At 40.3% G+C, this 16,003-nt stretch overlaps 3 protein-coding genes and 1 long non-coding RNA gene across 55 annotated transcripts in view; 1 reads left to right on the top strand and 3 right to left on the bottom strand.

Annotated features, from left to right (window-relative positions):
• Positions 1 to 7,688, bottom strand: part of LOC124180462 (calcium-activated potassium channel slowpoke) — a 110,534-nt gene extending 102,846 nt beyond the window's left edge. For 27 of the 50 annotated variants that reach the window (XM_046566034.1, XM_046566011.1, XM_046566047.1 and 24 more), the window contains exon 1: positions 6,591 to 7,687. In XM_046566034.1, the coding sequence (XP_046421990.1) occupies positions 6,591 to 6,893 (303 nt within the window). In that variant the 5' untranslated portion in view covers positions 6,894 to 7,687. Of the gene's footprint in view, positions 1 to 6,590 lie in introns of all 50 variants that reach the window. The other 23 variants (XM_046566009.1, XM_046566015.1, XM_046566046.1 and 20 more) reach the window with 2 other exon arrangements.
• A 932-nt stretch (positions 7,689 to 8,620) lies between these two features.
• On the top strand, positions 8,621 to 12,621 carry LOC124180467 (set1/Ash2 histone methyltransferase complex subunit ASH2). 2 transcript variants are annotated; one of them, XM_046566050.1, is made up of 11 exons: positions 8,621 to 8,791; positions 9,019 to 9,177; positions 9,266 to 9,444; positions 9,535 to 9,707; positions 9,793 to 9,967; positions 10,911 to 11,119; positions 11,208 to 11,385; positions 11,477 to 11,621; positions 11,684 to 11,819; positions 11,908 to 12,159; positions 12,229 to 12,621. In XM_046566050.1, the coding sequence occupies exons 1-11, from the start codon at positions 8,763 to 8,765 to the stop codon at positions 12,331 to 12,333; spliced, it is 1,740 nt and encodes a 579-aa protein (XP_046422006.1). In that variant the 5' UTR covers positions 8,621 to 8,762; the 3' UTR covers positions 12,334 to 12,621. The 2 variants fall into 2 exon arrangements, with proteins under 2 accessions (XP_046422006.1, XP_046422005.1); XM_046566049.1 differs by having other exon boundaries at positions 8,767 to 8,902.
• LOC124180471 lies at positions 9,308 to 10,394 on the bottom strand. Its single transcript, XR_006870264.1, has 2 exons — positions 10,230 to 10,394; positions 9,308 to 9,758 (listed from the first exon to the last, which is right to left on the bottom strand). It is a non-coding gene; the product is annotated as an uncharacterized LOC124180471 (long non-coding RNA).
• A 1,075-nt stretch (positions 12,622 to 13,696) lies between the features above and the next one.
• Positions 13,697 to 15,016, bottom strand: LOC124180470 (DNA-binding transcriptional regulator BolA). Of its 2 annotated transcripts, XM_046566058.1 has the most exons (5): positions 14,901 to 15,016; positions 14,705 to 14,755; positions 14,389 to 14,627; positions 14,058 to 14,126; positions 13,697 to 13,841 (listed from the first exon to the last, which is right to left on the bottom strand). In XM_046566058.1, the coding sequence occupies exons 2-5, from the start codon at positions 14,742 to 14,744 to the stop codon at positions 13,761 to 13,763; spliced, it is 429 nt and encodes a 142-aa protein (XP_046422014.1). In that variant the 5' UTR covers positions 14,745 to 14,755; positions 14,901 to 15,016; the 3' UTR covers positions 13,697 to 13,760. The 2 variants fall into 2 exon arrangements, with proteins under 2 accessions (XP_046422014.1, XP_046422015.1); XM_046566059.1 differs by lacking the exon at positions 14,058 to 14,126.
• Positions 15,017 to 16,003: the final 987 nt, after the last annotated feature.

Genomic DNA, 16,003 nt, shown 5'->3' on the forward strand with positions numbered 1-16,003 from the left:
TCCTTTTTAATTAGACAAAATGAGAGATTGTTTGATTTGAATTTAAGAAGCGGAAATGAGGAATGTTTTAAGGAAAATTTTTAATGTGAAAAAAGGTGAAACTTGTAGAAAAATGAGGTGGAAATCAATGTAACATCTCCGAACATAATTATTGCCAATCTAGCGTTGTGGTTTTTCGATCCGATTATTTTTCGATTTTCTCGTATCTGTTTCATGTCAAAAAAGTAACGCTGTCGAAACACAGATAACGGCATTGATTTTCGCAGGAAAAACTACGTAAAACTTATTTTTCTTCAAATTTTTTACCTCGACGATCGCTCCTAATCGATTTTAACTGCTTGAAGGGGCCTTTGGGGCACCGGTTAATATTAAAATTAAGCGCGGATTTCACGTTTAAAAATCATTTTTTACTATTTCGTATCAATTTAAGGGATGAGAGGGATAAATTTCTTATTACCAATGATAAGGCCCACCCTAATATATATATATATATATATATATGTGTGTGTGTGTGTAAACAATAATGGCGACATTTGTATTACTAGAATATTTCGAGAAGCTTTCACGGAAAAAGGCCGAGCGGAAGAGGGGTGGGAAATTAAAAAAAAAAAAAAAAACAGACACGACTTTTCAAAAATGTTTATGCATACGTAAATACTAAGAAAATAATAAAGATACTCATAATTAATAATCAATCGGCTAGGGCGAAGAAAAGTAACGGATGAAAAAGAAAAAAAAGGTATTAAAAAACGAAAACAGATAAGTCGTGTACCTACAGGAAGTAAAAATTGTCGCGATGTCGCACTATGTAAATAAAGAGGATAGAGGTACATATATGTAGAGATATATATATATATATATACACATATATAGATACATGTATATATGTATCCGTCACTGATGATGCACGGCAGGCGCAGATTTTTAATTAGCTGGTACTTCTTCTTCGCCGGCCCGATGGGTTACCGAGAGCTTTATATCACGTACGACACTAATTATTCTGCATCTAAATTATTTTTGCTTCTTTATTTTTTCCTGCCAATGCGAAAATATCGTCGCGTCTCGTGTATTGAACGCCGTTTCATTCTCAGCGGCTGATTGTCGTTTAGATACGAAGTTGAAGAATGCCTCGCGGTGAAGTTTTCAAGAAACATTACGTACTTGGGGTGATCCAAATTAACGCAAACAAGGTTTGACATCGATGTGAATATTATCGGATGGAAAATGGATTGAAGAAAAGTTACGAGAAAATGTTACAATCGGATTACACGCACGGTGATGTGCAAAAAGAAGCGTGGATACCAAACGGCGACCGGGCCCGTTTTGGGTCAGGTGTGAAAAAGTTTTCTTTTTAATCAAAGAATATTCAGAGGAAGTTTCAAATTTTTTGAATACGCGGTATTTGAGAAAAATCGATTTTTTTTTTCATTCTTCGCTGAAAACGATGACTTGCTATTTCAGGAAAATTCTGAAAAAATTATTTTCGAACAACTCAGAGAAGAAGAAACCTAATTTTTTTCGCCCTCTACAAGTTTTGACCCGAATGCACAGTTTTAGAGTTACGAAAGATGAGATCCAACATAATACCTATTGCTAAGCGGCAGGCGGAAAAAATTAGAAAAAATTAGAAAAAAAATTGAAAATGCATATTTGGTGAAATAGAAGTAGGAAATTAATCGGCGACGAATTCAGTGGAGTCGGAGTCGAACCTTGTTTACGTTCATTTGGGCTGCCCCGCCTGCTTATTACAACGATTTGTAAATTTTGCCAAAACTTCGGTATAATAATTGTCGAAATTTTTTTCATTTCCTTTTTAAATTCTGTTTTTATTCCCTTCTTTTTTATATATATACGGAGGGTAGTGCGAGAAAAATCGTCGCGATAAAGACAAGTAAGCGGCTCGTAACAGAACTATTAATAGTAGTGGTAGTAGTCTTATTGTTGGTCAATATGCAAATCAACGTTCAACAGATATAACGAATGCATAACGCGTAATAAAGCGTTCCGAGCAATTACCGGCAGCAATCGATGATAACCTCGTTCAAACACCCAATTTCGGTCTGGGGAATGCTTATCGTCAGCTGTGTCTATTAATTGTAGGCAGGTAACCCTTCGCATTTATACACACCGGGTGTGTGCTTAATCGAATCAGTGCGTAACACCGTGTCGAAACTATACTTAACCAGCAGCTAAACCTCCCATGGAGCGCAAATTAATCGCCGATAAACCGTGACCGATGAATACAGCGGATGTGACGTAAATATAATACATGTTATTACCTAGGCGTATGGACGCAGCAGAGATAGGCGCCAAAAAAAACCACAGACAATTTTGTTGAAGTCAAATTCCCATACAAGAAGAGGTGTGGTTGAAATGACTAAAAATTTGATCGAACGCAACGCGATCAGAATCGTTTTGTTTCAATGATATGAAATTTTTGTGTCAAAGCAAATTGAATTTGTTTTGATTCACGTTTTTTTTTTTTGAGTCAAGATTTCAAACGTTTAAACGGGTAATTTCGTTTGTCGTTGAACAAATTTTTTGCTCCGAATAAACTGAAATGGTATTTAGTCGATTCAATTTCGGAAACACATGAAAAGTTTCACTCGATCGCGACAAGAAAGGCTTTTGTTGAATGAAGGAATTCGCGTGACTAAATCATTCTGGCAAACTAACTGAATCGAAATTGCAGAATCGAAGCCATCGTGTTTGGAACGAATAAGGGATTTTGTTGATTCAAAAATTCCTTTCCCTCCGAGTAAACAATCCGGAGCGGCTTTTATGACAAAAAGCTCCAGAGATTGTGCATCTTCGGTACATAAATTTGGGTTAAAAGACACATAGTATCGTTTTATGTCACACGATTAAATAGAAATTGAACAATACCGGTTCATAAAGTTGGCTTATTTTTAATTGTATTTACGATGGATAGTTCAAGTTTACGAACGATTTATAATAAAAAGTACATTTTCCCTAACGGTCCGTCATATCTCTTGACTTTTCTCGATAGATAAAATTCTCTCGCTTAATTTTTTTTTTTTTTTCCACACAATCGAAAGTACAGGTACACTAGGCTGAAGTTAGTAACATTAACGTATCGAAACGTCATGTGAAAAAATCATTATTGTGCAATATCCGAGTGACTTTCACGGAGTTAACTTTTCGAAATATGCATATATTCGTATGTCTCGTTTATCACGGTTTACTGAATTTCAAATAGTCTTAAGTATGAGCAAAGTAACACAATTTTTCCGAAACAAGCACAGTTACTCTAACGTTACTAACTTCACTCTCATGAGTATACCGATTGTGAGACAGGCGGGTGATCGTCGTTTAATTTTGCCAACACCAATTCTCTGCAACGTTAGTGATAATGATTTGTTATTTATAGGGTATATATTAACGTCACGCATGCGCTGAAGAGTAACCTGTTCGTCTTATAGGTCAAATTCAAGATCGCAGTGCCTAAAAGCTCACTTTTCTCTACCTCCCTGTCTCATTCTCCTATTATTGTAAATTTCTTTGACTTTTGACTATAATTATCAGTGTGTGTATATATATATATATACATATACAGATTGATAATTTTTTATTAAGTTTATTTCTCTCTCTTTCATATATTTTATAACGCGTATAAATACACACGGATAGCTAGTACATATATACATATATACGATAATGTATCGTATTTATATCCAAACCGCGTGATGTAATATTGAGTCGTCGCGTTGGGTGTATAGGGATGACGTGGTAATGGACGAGGACGGAATTATATCACTGGGCAGTGTAGCGTCGTTTCTCTTTCTAAAAACGACACAACCACGGTATACGTACGTAATAATGTATTACAAAATAAAAATGATAAAAAAAAAAAAAAAATGACCGAGGAAGAAAACTGTCCGTTATAATATATAACTCATCGCATACGTATAACAATTGAACCGTTGTTATTAAACCTCACCGTTTTATCGAAACGAAAATTCTCTCCTAATATGAAAATAACGTTACACGTTACGAATCCCAGTTTTCACTGTGAAGATGAACGTGATAAAAAATTTTGAGACTTGGGTTTATAAAGGTTTTATCATTTATTATCGTAGCAGCAGCAAATTCGAAAATATTATAACCATCCTGAACGATCGACATGGACCAAATTGAATAATTGTAATTCCAACGATACTTACGGTATGACATTGGACCGTTATCGCAAATATGTAGCCGGGGTCAAAAATCTTGAACGTAAATTCCATACGAAATATATCGAGAATAATCTTATTTGACGCAAGATAAGTAATGGAATATCGTAAAAATCGTTGATTTATTCTCGTTTTATTTCCCAAGAATTCAATTTCGATCGTTCAAATAAATACCTGTTTTTCATAGCGCAGTATATCCATATGTTATTTCTTAATTATCCGTGTATCCAGATTTGCACGAATCAATTTTCAGGTCAAAATATTAAAAATTCAGTGCGTTACGATTCCTTGATTTTTTTTTTTTTTTGCTTCGAGTATAACGATCCATTTTCTGGTATATCGTTACTTCGCGGATCTTTTCTTTTCTTTCATACACACTAAATTTCATTTTCCTAAGAATGAAAAATTTTCCTCGACATATCATTGTTAAATAAATATCCCGTAATTTTTTCAAACTATTCGAATAAACATCCCCGTTTATACTCAACGATTTTTACGCAGAAAGAAGGTGTGCACACCTTCTAAGGATTAACTAGAACTTTTGCTTTTTCCAGAGATACATAAATTAGCCGTAAGACGTAACGTGTTTTTTCCCTCTCCCTCTCTCTCTCTTCTCCTCATGCAACTACGTGTCGTCGCAAAAGCAGCTTTTCTCGGATCGACCTGCGGTGTATAAGCGGGCATCGGGGGGCTCGAGAGGAGTCGACGTCGGCCTTCGCAGCGGCACCCCCGGCGTCTCGAACGGGGGGGTTAAAAGCTCCTAGTTTCGTAGCGATGCGCGTCGCGTACGCAATGCGTAGAAGAAGATGCCCGCCTGCCTGCCCATCGACAACGTGTCTGCGGACTACGTGGGGTGAAACTGGGTCACCCGCAAGCCCGCGCCGTTTCTCCCCATCCCCCCCCTTGCCACCTCCTCCTCCCCCTGCTCCTCCTACTCCTCATCCTCGTCATCGGCGACCTCCCTTCGCGAAATAAGTCCGAACAACTCAAACACAGCCGACGACGACAATGTGGAAGGACAATTTTGTGCCTCGTTGGAAACCCAAGGACGATCCGTTATCGGATAATGTATACCTATGTATATACCTACCGTGCGCACTAACGGAGCTTTCGCAACCGACCGACGACGACGACTTAAAAACGACCGAGAGAATATCCCGAGATATCGTCTCATCTCACGGATGAATATCTTTTGCTTCTAGCGAAATTTAGATACGTCATTTTTACAACGCGAGCCAAACGTGACGTTTACGCTGCTGACCGTGATTGTTTTCAATCGAATAGATTCTGAACGATATCTCATCGAGTAACGAACGGAGTTTTACGATTCAAATGTAAAAATTACTATCGGATCAAACATTCTCTTCAAGTTATATTTACACATGATTAATAATTACAAGGATGTTCAATAATCGTGAGGTACATGTATTCTGTTTAATCGAAATTCGAGGATTTTGTAACGTTGGTTTTTTTTTTAAGTATCTCTACCGAGCAACGAACAGGTAAGATCGATTATTTGTGTGGAGTTTGCTTGACGATTCTGTAATCGTTACGTTAATTTTTTTCGTTCAATTGTTCAACAGCAACGCATTATTTCATCTCAAATCGAACATTGATAGGCGGGATTTCGCTTCACTTGACGGTGTTCCCTCCGCGGTAATCGGACTCGCAATTTGTGATGAGAAAAGTTGGCTTTGTTCGTTCCGATCCGCAATTAAATTGCACTAATCGATAACCATCGGCGTCACGCAGGTCTGTTTACCGATCGCGATGTGACCGATGATCGAGACGGAGAATGTAACGTATACGAGAGTATATCCAGTACGGTTGATTCCGTTGCGATTACGTACAATGTACGGCATGAAATCGATCGGTCCTCGCGTGTCTGACACATGGGAATGAAAGAAGTGATTATAAAACCACACACACACACACACAGAGAGAGAGATACGCGGGGGTAACAACGATTAAGGCGGAGAAGTTTGACAGTGGAATCGATGGTTGTAGAGAGAGGGTGGGAGGTAGAATCGAAACGCGCACGTGAACGAAGTGAGAACGTTGACATGATTCTGTAATCGCAGCTCTTGGTTACCCAAAGAATTGGAGCAATGGTCGTGGGAATGAAGTTGGTAACGTTAACGCGACTGTGGAAAAATCATTACCGCGTATAAATTTGTAACGAGTTTGAAGGAGTTGGCTTGGGAAAATATACGAGTATACTTCGTTTCTCACGGTTTGCGAAATTTCATAAGTTCCCGAAAGTTGGGTGGTAACGATTTTTCCCCCAAACATCCCGTCGCGTTTACGGCAACGTTACTCTCCAGCTTCATCTCCTCGCCGACCGTTGTTTTTCCAACATCCAACAGCACCCCCGAAAATATGCGTTATACTCACGAGAATGCGTCCCGTCGTCGTCTGCCCGGATATCAGTTCGCCGGCCCAGTCCTTCGCCTCGGTCATGAAGGTGCCCTCGAACTCCTTCCCCTGGCGGGCGGCCTTCTGCTCCTTCTGCTTTGGGTCATTTGGAGCGAATTCGGGCTCCTTTCGACAGCAGAGGAAAGCGAAGGCCCGCCAGAGTAAGACGATGAGGAGCCCCGCCAGGAAGGTGAATATGCTTGATAACAGGAAGCACCACCATTTCCGTACCTTGAGGCAGTCGTCTACCGGAGGCGACTCCGTGGTCACGTCGCACGTCATACCGGCAGAACTCTGCCTCCTGGCGACACATTCACCGGCACTGACAAGCCAACGAATTCAGTACGCAGCATTTGATGCGCTTCATTATACTCGTACCGAATTCTCGTTTGCTTCTCTCTTGTGCACGATTGAAATATGCTTCCGGACCGAGAACGGCGCCTGTCTCCACACGCGATTAATCCCGCCTGTAGGGTTGTTATTATTATTTTTTCTTTTTTATTTTATTTTTTTTTACTTCCCCGTTCCTCCACCTTTCATTAATTTTTATACTTCTTTCTTTCCTTCCCTTCTTAATCTAGGCGAGAAAACACGGCGATCAGAAACCGCTTCCCTTTTCCACCTTTCTTTTATTTCGGCGTAAGTTTACTCTTTCCGTCTTTCTTTCTTTGTTATTGTTGTTGTGTGTTGTTTTTTTTTTTTTTTTCTTCCTTAGCCTAGTCGCCGCTTGTTTTATCCGCACGGTTATCACAACGATCGTCTATATTATCATTCTTCGTCGGCACTAACACACTACGGGGGGAAATAGGGGGGGAGGGTCACAGAATTCCCGCTAACCTTGCAGCCTTCTTAGCACCGCAACGGCCGCCGACGACCAAATGTCTCACGACCGAAAACCATACCGCTCCGCAGCAATCAATACGCAACAATGGACTGGGACCAATAAGCAGGGAGCTTTTCCTGACGCAAATGCTCTCGCCCCTTCCCGCCCCCGCAGTTTTCACGTCGACCGTCGCGGCGCCAGCTCTCGCGGCGTCGTTTCACGTTTCTCGACGTTACACCAAACCGACCTCGGCGCAGGCGTCCGTCACGCGTATGCATGCATATTATACACATGCTTCCCAACCCTGATTTAAGCTGTCGCCGAAGCTTTCGAATCCACCACCACCACCACCCCCATTCTCATCCTTTTGTTGCAACATTTCTTTTCCGATAGACAAAAAATCAAACTGACAAATAACGGCATCGATTTTTACACTCAGTTTTGCTTCTTCTCATCCACGTTTTCCTCCTACGTTTAAGCACGATCTGCGATGCTTGCAGCCGGTCGTTTTACGATTGGACGTAAAAATGTTTCCGATAGTTTCGCCGGGGTAATCGGGACGTGGATGTATAATTGATAAAATTCAAAATCACCGAAGATTTTCCAAGTATGTAACAGCTACGAAGCGAAAATAGAACGTTTTAAATTAACAGCACGTGCAAATCATGATTTCCCCTAAGAATATAACAAACATATTTACGTAATCAGTCTCGGTGTGAGTCGGCGATAAACGAACGTAATGGTCAAATTGCGATCGTCATTCGTTTATCGTTGAAAAAACAACCACTCGCAGACGTACCGCGTGAAAACCAACCACTGAGTGACTGTGAACTGTTTATTTTACGATCGCTTACCAAGGCTAGCCCCACGGATCGATTGTATTGCCAAAGGCAACCATAGTGTTAAGAAATTCGCACAAATTCGGGACGGAGTTTGTGACTCGGGCGCATTCGAATTCGAACTCTTCGACGTCCCAGAATTCTGTGAGTACTCTGAAGCTAGCGCTGCAACAGCGACGCTTGTATGAGAAAATTAGAACCGACGTTGCGCCCTCTGACTAAATTTCTCGGGACTGATTATCGATTAAGCATGTCGGTATCGTATCCGGTGACGTCGTATCGTCTATCAGTGATGTTTTCTTCCGCCGATGAATAGAGTAAATATAGATCGGTTACCTACATTCGTTTTCCATTGAACATTAGTTTGAAAAATTTGTTTCGCGTCAGCGGGCGCTACCGAATCAGGAACACGAGTAACGCGATCGTATACACAAAGTTCGCTTAGCTCCGATTTGCACCGTGTTTTGCTACAAGCCGTATTGTTTACAAATGACCACGTTCGAGCAAAAAATTGAAGGGTAGGCACAGCGGTTGATGAAACCACTGTATCGTATATTACTAGTTTCCAAACGAATTTGGGACCACTCGATTCGAAGGATGAAGAAAAAAAGAAATCGTTCTAAGAACTGGTTAACCTTTTTTTTTTTTTTTTTTTTCTTTTTTGCTTATTATTATTTTTCGACCATGTTACGAAATGTTTAGTATCACTGCTAATTACTTTTCCCGTTCCACGTTTATAACGCAGTGTTACCAAGAAGTTGGAAACCGGGGTCGGCAGTTCGTTGGATAATAAATCAAAAGTGAAAACCGAAGAAAAGCCAAAGTCAACTGCAACGAAGGCTGATGACTCGATCGATAAATTGGGCAACAAGGGGAACAGCACAGACAATGGAAATTGCTACTGGTACTCTTTATTACTCCTCATCTCCCCGATGCTTTCGCAACTTTTTCTTCCCGCTCTAACTTCCCCTCTAATCGTATGTTCGTCGTAGTGGTAAGGAGCGCAATCTCAACATCGTCGAACTACTCTGCGCTAGCTGCTCGAGATGGTATCACGAATCCTGCATCGGCTATCAGCTGGGAAAGCTTGTTCCGTTCATGATGAACTACGTCTTCATGTGCAAGAATTGTTCTCCAACAGGGTTGGAAAGTTTCAAAAAGAATCAAGCTCGTAAGCGGCTTTCTTCCAGTTGGCTTAACAGAATTCCATCGGCCAGGCTCGAACAAACGTAAACCAAGCATCGTTTCGCACTGTTTACAGCATTTCCCCAAATGTGCGCCACTGCCATCGCCAATCTCTTGCAAATGAGCATAAAGGACAGAGAGCACAGGGTCGTATTTCACAAGGACAAGGACATCATCCCTTTCATAGAGTGCCACTGGGAAAGCATGACCACGATGCCTCGGAGAGTGACACAGTCCTGGCACGCCACCGTGAGTTCAAGTCGTGATCGGTAAAGTAGCAAACGGAGGCTGCGACCATCCCTGTTGGTGCAAAATGCGGACTGGTTACTTTCAGATTCAGCGAGCTTTACTGAAGGATGTTGGGAGCCTCTTTACCGTCGACGAAAATAACACCGACGGCCAGATGTTTGGACTACTGGTTCCAGATCTAATGCTAATAAAGCCAAATTACGAAGCAATGATCAAAGGCGGCCACCTCAAAGTGACAGAAATGGGAATACAGCATGTTGGTAAGCGAGTTTCGAGTTACTATGGCGATACAAACGAACGTCTAAGAGGCGCTAAATGACTTCGGCCTTCAGAGATATTTTTGTTTGTACGGACTGCACGCTAGCCATGGCAGCTTGAGTGAATCAACATTCTGCAAATCCAAGTGTTGCTATTTATTTTTGTGTCTCCGAGTCACTGGCATGCTTCAAATTTTTAAGATGAAAGGTAACTACTTCAAAAGCTGCATACGAATTATTGACTCTTCCGTGTGCATAGTCTTACCCTTTCTTCCGAGGTAGAAAGTAGGAACATAAAGAGAGAGACGCGAGAAGAATAAATTCTAAAAACTCACACGATGCTATGATTCCATTAATTAGCCGATTGTTAAAACGATAGCTACAGCACATTCGAAAAATTTTCACTCTCTCTACCTGATAGGAATTGAAACAAATACGGATGTCTATTATATCCGTGGCTGTGTACTTGTGTCTCCTTATCTTATCGCTGAAACAAATATCTCCACATTATCATATCGCGCTTATCTTGATCAATAAAAATGTTAAGGACAGGTGTGTTGGTTTAACCAATTTTCAATTATACTCATGTATTTATGCAGTTTTCATTGAAGTTCGTTTTAGCAAAACGTTCGCAAAACTTGCATAAAATCTCACTAAACTTCTTTGATACGAGTAAAATCTGTTAAATTTCATGAAATCTGAATGAAACCTCATAAAAACTATAAATCAGCAAAGTCTGGTGTTCGCATCGTTTTGAATCAATTATCACCTTGGTAATTACGAGTCACAAATGATCAAAAACATTCCACACACGAGACCCTTATACTGTGTTGTAAAAATTTGATATAAAAATTTTTAACACTATATCGGTGCAGATAATGCAAATATGAAATTGTTCTTAACCGACCATTGGTACCGGTATAATTATTCCTTGAACTATCAACAGTGCCATTGAGCGGAGGATTGCGAGGCCGCAATGCGAAACGTAAATTACCTGGAGAAGGGGCAGGTACTGGGCCAGGAAAAAAGGGGCGGGGATCAGACATGACAACCCCAAAATTACCCGCGCACGGTTACCCCCTTGAACACCCTTTCAACAAAGATGGGTACAGATATATTTTAGCAGAACCAGATCCCCATGCACCATTTAGACAGGTAAATTTGCTCAGTTTCTTTCGCCACCATATGTAACATGCAATGTCAGCAATCATTTCAGTCACTAAGCACCTCTCGCCTCAAACAGGAATTCGACGAAAGCAGCGACTGGGCAGGAAAACCAATTCCTGGGTGGCTATACCGAGCCCTGAGTCCAAGTACTGTTCTGTTTGCACTACACGATAGAGCACCGCAGCTCAGAGTTTCCGAAGATCGTCTTGCCGTGACTGGAGAGAAGGGATATTGCATGGTCCGTGCAACGCATTGTGAGTCGATATGAAAATGTTACAAATTTTAATTGCGTATGGTCACCTTTCACGTTTTTCTTTAATTTCTTGTCGGCGTTGTGGTAATCAGGTGTCAGTAGAGGCACATGGTACTGGGAAGCTACTATCGAAGAAATGCCGGATGGATCTGCAACGAGGATTGGATGGGGACAAGAATATGCTAATCTTCAAGCACCGCTAGGTTATGATAAATTTGGATACTCCTGGAGATCTAGGTACGCTCGAATCGCAAATTTTTGAGGAACTGCTGTTTGAAGTCCGTTTTGGATTTGTGCAGGAAAGGGACGAGATTCCATGAAAGCAGAGGCAAACACTATAGTCCGGCTTATGGCGAAGGTGACACACTAGGATTCCTAATCACTTTACCCGATTCACCACACGTGACGCACATTCCAAACACTTACAAGGACCGGGTAAGAAGACAGTTTCGTATAGATTGGGTTTCACCGTTTAAAAGCGATTCTGCAGTAGGACAACTTTTTCTTTTTTACCCTGTCACAGCCTCTGGTTAAATTCAAAAGCCACTTGTACTACGAGGAGAAAGATCAGGTACCCGAAGCTCTGAAGGCCTTGAAATCTTTGCCAGGTAGTAAGATAGTGTTCTACAAAAACGGAGTATCACAGGGCGAAGCTTTCTTCGATATTAACGCCGGAGCCTACTTTCCTACGGTGTCAATATACAAAAGTGCTACCGTGTCCGTTAACTTTGGGCCAAACTTCAAAAACTCACCTACCGACGTGTCGTTTAAAGGGGTAAGCAGCACGGTTCTACATTCACCGTTTTTTGCGAGCTTAAGTTACTTTCAATTTCGTCGATTGCAGATGAACGACAAGGCGGAGGAAGCCATCGCCGAACAATCAATGGCAGACATGCTTTACCTCGCCGAAAACGAGGGGAAGTTACGACTGGACACATTCTCAATGTGACATTAATGATACCTTATTATTTTTCCTAATCTCGTTGCGTTACCTTATTCAGCATTGATCGCGTCATGTTAAGACGATAATGCTAACGTTATTACGTTACGGATTGCGTTATGGGAATCCAAATACAACGGAGTATTTGACCAGTTTGATGATTACTATAACAAATGTCGAAAGGACATTATTGACCACCGTTATTCCTCAAGATTTGCGATAATATCGACCATTGAAGAAAGCCATAATCGAAGCTCAGGCGATTGTTTTGAATAAAAAAAATGGCATGCATCTCAACAGTGTTTCGTTACTCTAGTCACCAATTAAATCTCGTTACCTGCAATCCATTTTCCCGAACCCTTGATGCTGAGTTTCTCCCATTTTCAACCCCTTCTTCATTGCGTAGAAGTATTCACCTGCGAAAACGGAAAATCACCACCAACGATATCAAAATGTTGCGCTTTTGTTTGTTTATTCGAGATCGTTCGTAGCAACAACGAAGAAGCGATCTGATAGGTCGACGCGACAAACAAAACAACTCGCGACAAATGACGATCGTCGTCTATCAAAGATCGCCCGTTTGTATTACGGAAATGTAAAAAGTAATTTCCAGCTAATCTGGACAGAGATATTGCACCAGTCAACACGAATTTTGAGTCTGTGTTCGAGATGTAAGATTTTGATTTCTTTTACGCAACTAATAATTGAAAAAACAATTTCATTAGATAAAGTTTGTTTTCGTAAAAACGAGAACGATATTTTCGATTTAAAAAAAAAATGATCTACTTTGTCAAACATTTATTGTATATAACAATTGAACAAACTTCAGTTTTGCATTTAAATCACTTTTGTTCGAAAATAATAATTAATAATAAACTAAAAATGCAAAAAACTTGATAAACAAAGTTTAAAAATAAATATTTTTCGTACTTCTTTTATTTTCGTATGGACTTTCTCGTATCAAACCCCAAACATAATCTCTCGGCATGCTCTCATTATACCGCCCCTGATAACGTCAATAGCGGTGAAGTCTCATCACATCTTTGTGAAAACGTTTTCCTTTTTTCTTTCTGAATAGGCACTCGTATTAGCTATCAACCAAAAACTTCCAAGAGGTACGCATCAACGTGAAAAAAACAAAAACAAACTTTATAAGTAATAAATATAAAGGTTTTGGTTATTATTGGATGCATAGAATCGAAATTCATTTATCACAATAGAAACTCAGAAAAATTATTCTTTTCTCGACCAGTGTTATTGGTTCCGTCACCGAAGCTGTTCCGCAGTAAATGGCTGTCCATTCGATGCCGCGCGACAGCGAAAATCGAGCGTCAAAAATTTCGGCGAAAAAGAAGGTGAGTTATCAATTGAATGAAGAAGAATCCTAGTGTTTAATAATCACTCAATATTTACAAATGAGGTTTACAAACTGCGATTTATTTCCCAAAGCCCCCGCGACAGGCAGGACTTGGCTCGACTAATTTCGAGCTCTCTTGCCATTGTTCCGGAGTCTTCGCCTGCGAAAGAAATAATATTTAGTTTAAATTGTAGCGCGTTCACCTGTTTCCCCCTATTTCCATGCGGTTGCCATGCAAAGACAAAGATTGGTCGAAGCTCGAAACAAGAGAGGCCTCGACAAATGACGATCGTTTATCGAGTCGCGTCACCGCGTTTGTATTTCGGCAGTGTGAAAAATGGATTTAAACCGTTTTAAACGACGAAAAAATCCTCACCACGATGGACAATGCGTGAACGGAAGTCTGAAGTTCGTTCCGAAGCAATTCGTTGACCATTCGGTGCCGCTGCAAAGCGAATTACGTGAAAAATAAACAGTTCCGTACGTCTCGCCGAGTAAACGACGTGAATTTGTCACACGGATAGTTCGTTAGTTCAGCGATGGCAAAGTCGGCTCTAACTTTAGTCGAAAAAGAGACGGTTAGTCGATTTTGCAAGCTGAAAACTTCCAAACCCATCAAAAATTCGACTTTCAAGCTTTAGGCCGATTTTTTCATCCCCGTACTTTGGCTAGCTTAAACTTCACTTGTCACGTATATGCATACACACCTTGATCAGAGGCTGGCCTGCGAACTTTTCGGATACAACAACGACTTTGAAATGCGTCTCGGATCCCTTGGGTACGTTGTGCATATAAGATTCATTTACTACTTGAATAAAATTCGGTTCTAATCCTTCCTCGAGTTTCAACCTTATCGACGATTCCACAGGTTTGTTATTATCGCCGTTTGCTTGACCGACTAGACTGTTCATTTTTTTCCTCAGATGTCCGCAGGCGCGTAAATAACCTGAAAATATTACCGTATCGTTCAGTCTGTAGAAAAAAAAAACATTAAGGATTACGATTTCCACATCCACGACTCACTCTCTTTCTCGATCGAAAATATCATCAATTGCTTGAACATCGATTGTTAGCCTGGAATAATATACGATGTATATATATATATATGTATATATATCGGCGCAAGCTCCAAATTATTTACGCGTCTAGCTGCAGTTTTTCCAATTTCACGCAGCAGTGTCAGGCATCGGTCGGTCCTCCACTGTCGTTGAGTAATTACCTTTCACGATATTATCACGTAGAGACAGGGGGTTGATTAACCTCTCCGAGCGATCGTTGACAATCAAAAATGATCCCTCGTCTATGGTTCGAAGTCTCCCCGACCCGACGGCGATGGCGTCACTTACGAAACCAGTAGCTAGCGCCTCTTAGCGACGTGTCGATGAACGATTCGTTACATACACAGAGCGTAATAATCTCCCAGATTTTTAAGGGAGGCTGATTATTGTAGGTATTGAATATATCCGTGGGTACGAAGGTACACGGGTTGCGTACAGTAAGGGGTGCAGCTGCGTTAAAAACGTTAGGCGGTCTTAATACATATGTACAAATAAGAAAATATCTGATTCTCACGACAATTATTGACGAATTTCAGATGTCTTTACGCGCGCGCACAATTATTTTCAGCTTACGATTTAAGACTTGGATAAATGCAATCGGCGGTTAGACTGCCTGCCTTTATGTCGTTGTGTATTTGAACGGAACTTCGCAGTATAAGAGGAAAAAATATCGTCCAGAAAAATCGATACTCTTATAACTTTTGTAACTGAGGGTAGAAAATGCAAAATTACGAAAACAATTTACATTACCGAATCACCAATAGACACGTTAAATCGATGAGCGTAGATCTGGACTGGAATAATTAAAGCTGCGTTTAAGAGAGAAGTGGGAAGAAAGATGTGAGAGAGGGTAAAAATGGGTTGAAAACGTATTAAATAATGTGATTCATTGTTATATATATATACATATATATATATATGTAGAATAATACTCTTTATTGTTTTGATAGTTCTTGTTGTCCATATTGTTTGTTTTGTTTTTTGTTTGTTTGTCACTTATTTGTTCATCTGGATTTTCTGGAAAAATCACGCGTCGTCCATGAAATAATCAACCGTCGGAAAAATTTCACTAATTGTTGCAGATCTTCGTATTTAGACGAAGTAAAAATTTTACGTAAAAAGAAAAGAAAAAAGACAATTCTTTCCCTATCGAATTATATCACATACTGTTCAAGGTACGTAAATTGTAATAGTTATGTGTAAAATAATACATAAACGAAATGAACATTGATCAGAGAGACGGAAAATATTTTCTTTTCAATTT

Source organism: Neodiprion fabricii, chromosome 4 (assembly GCF_021155785.1).
Source record: "Neodiprion fabricii isolate iyNeoFabr1 chromosome 4, iyNeoFabr1.1, whole genome shotgun sequence".
Lineage (NCBI taxonomy): Eukaryota > Metazoa > Arthropoda > Insecta > Hymenoptera > Diprionidae > Neodiprion > Neodiprion fabricii.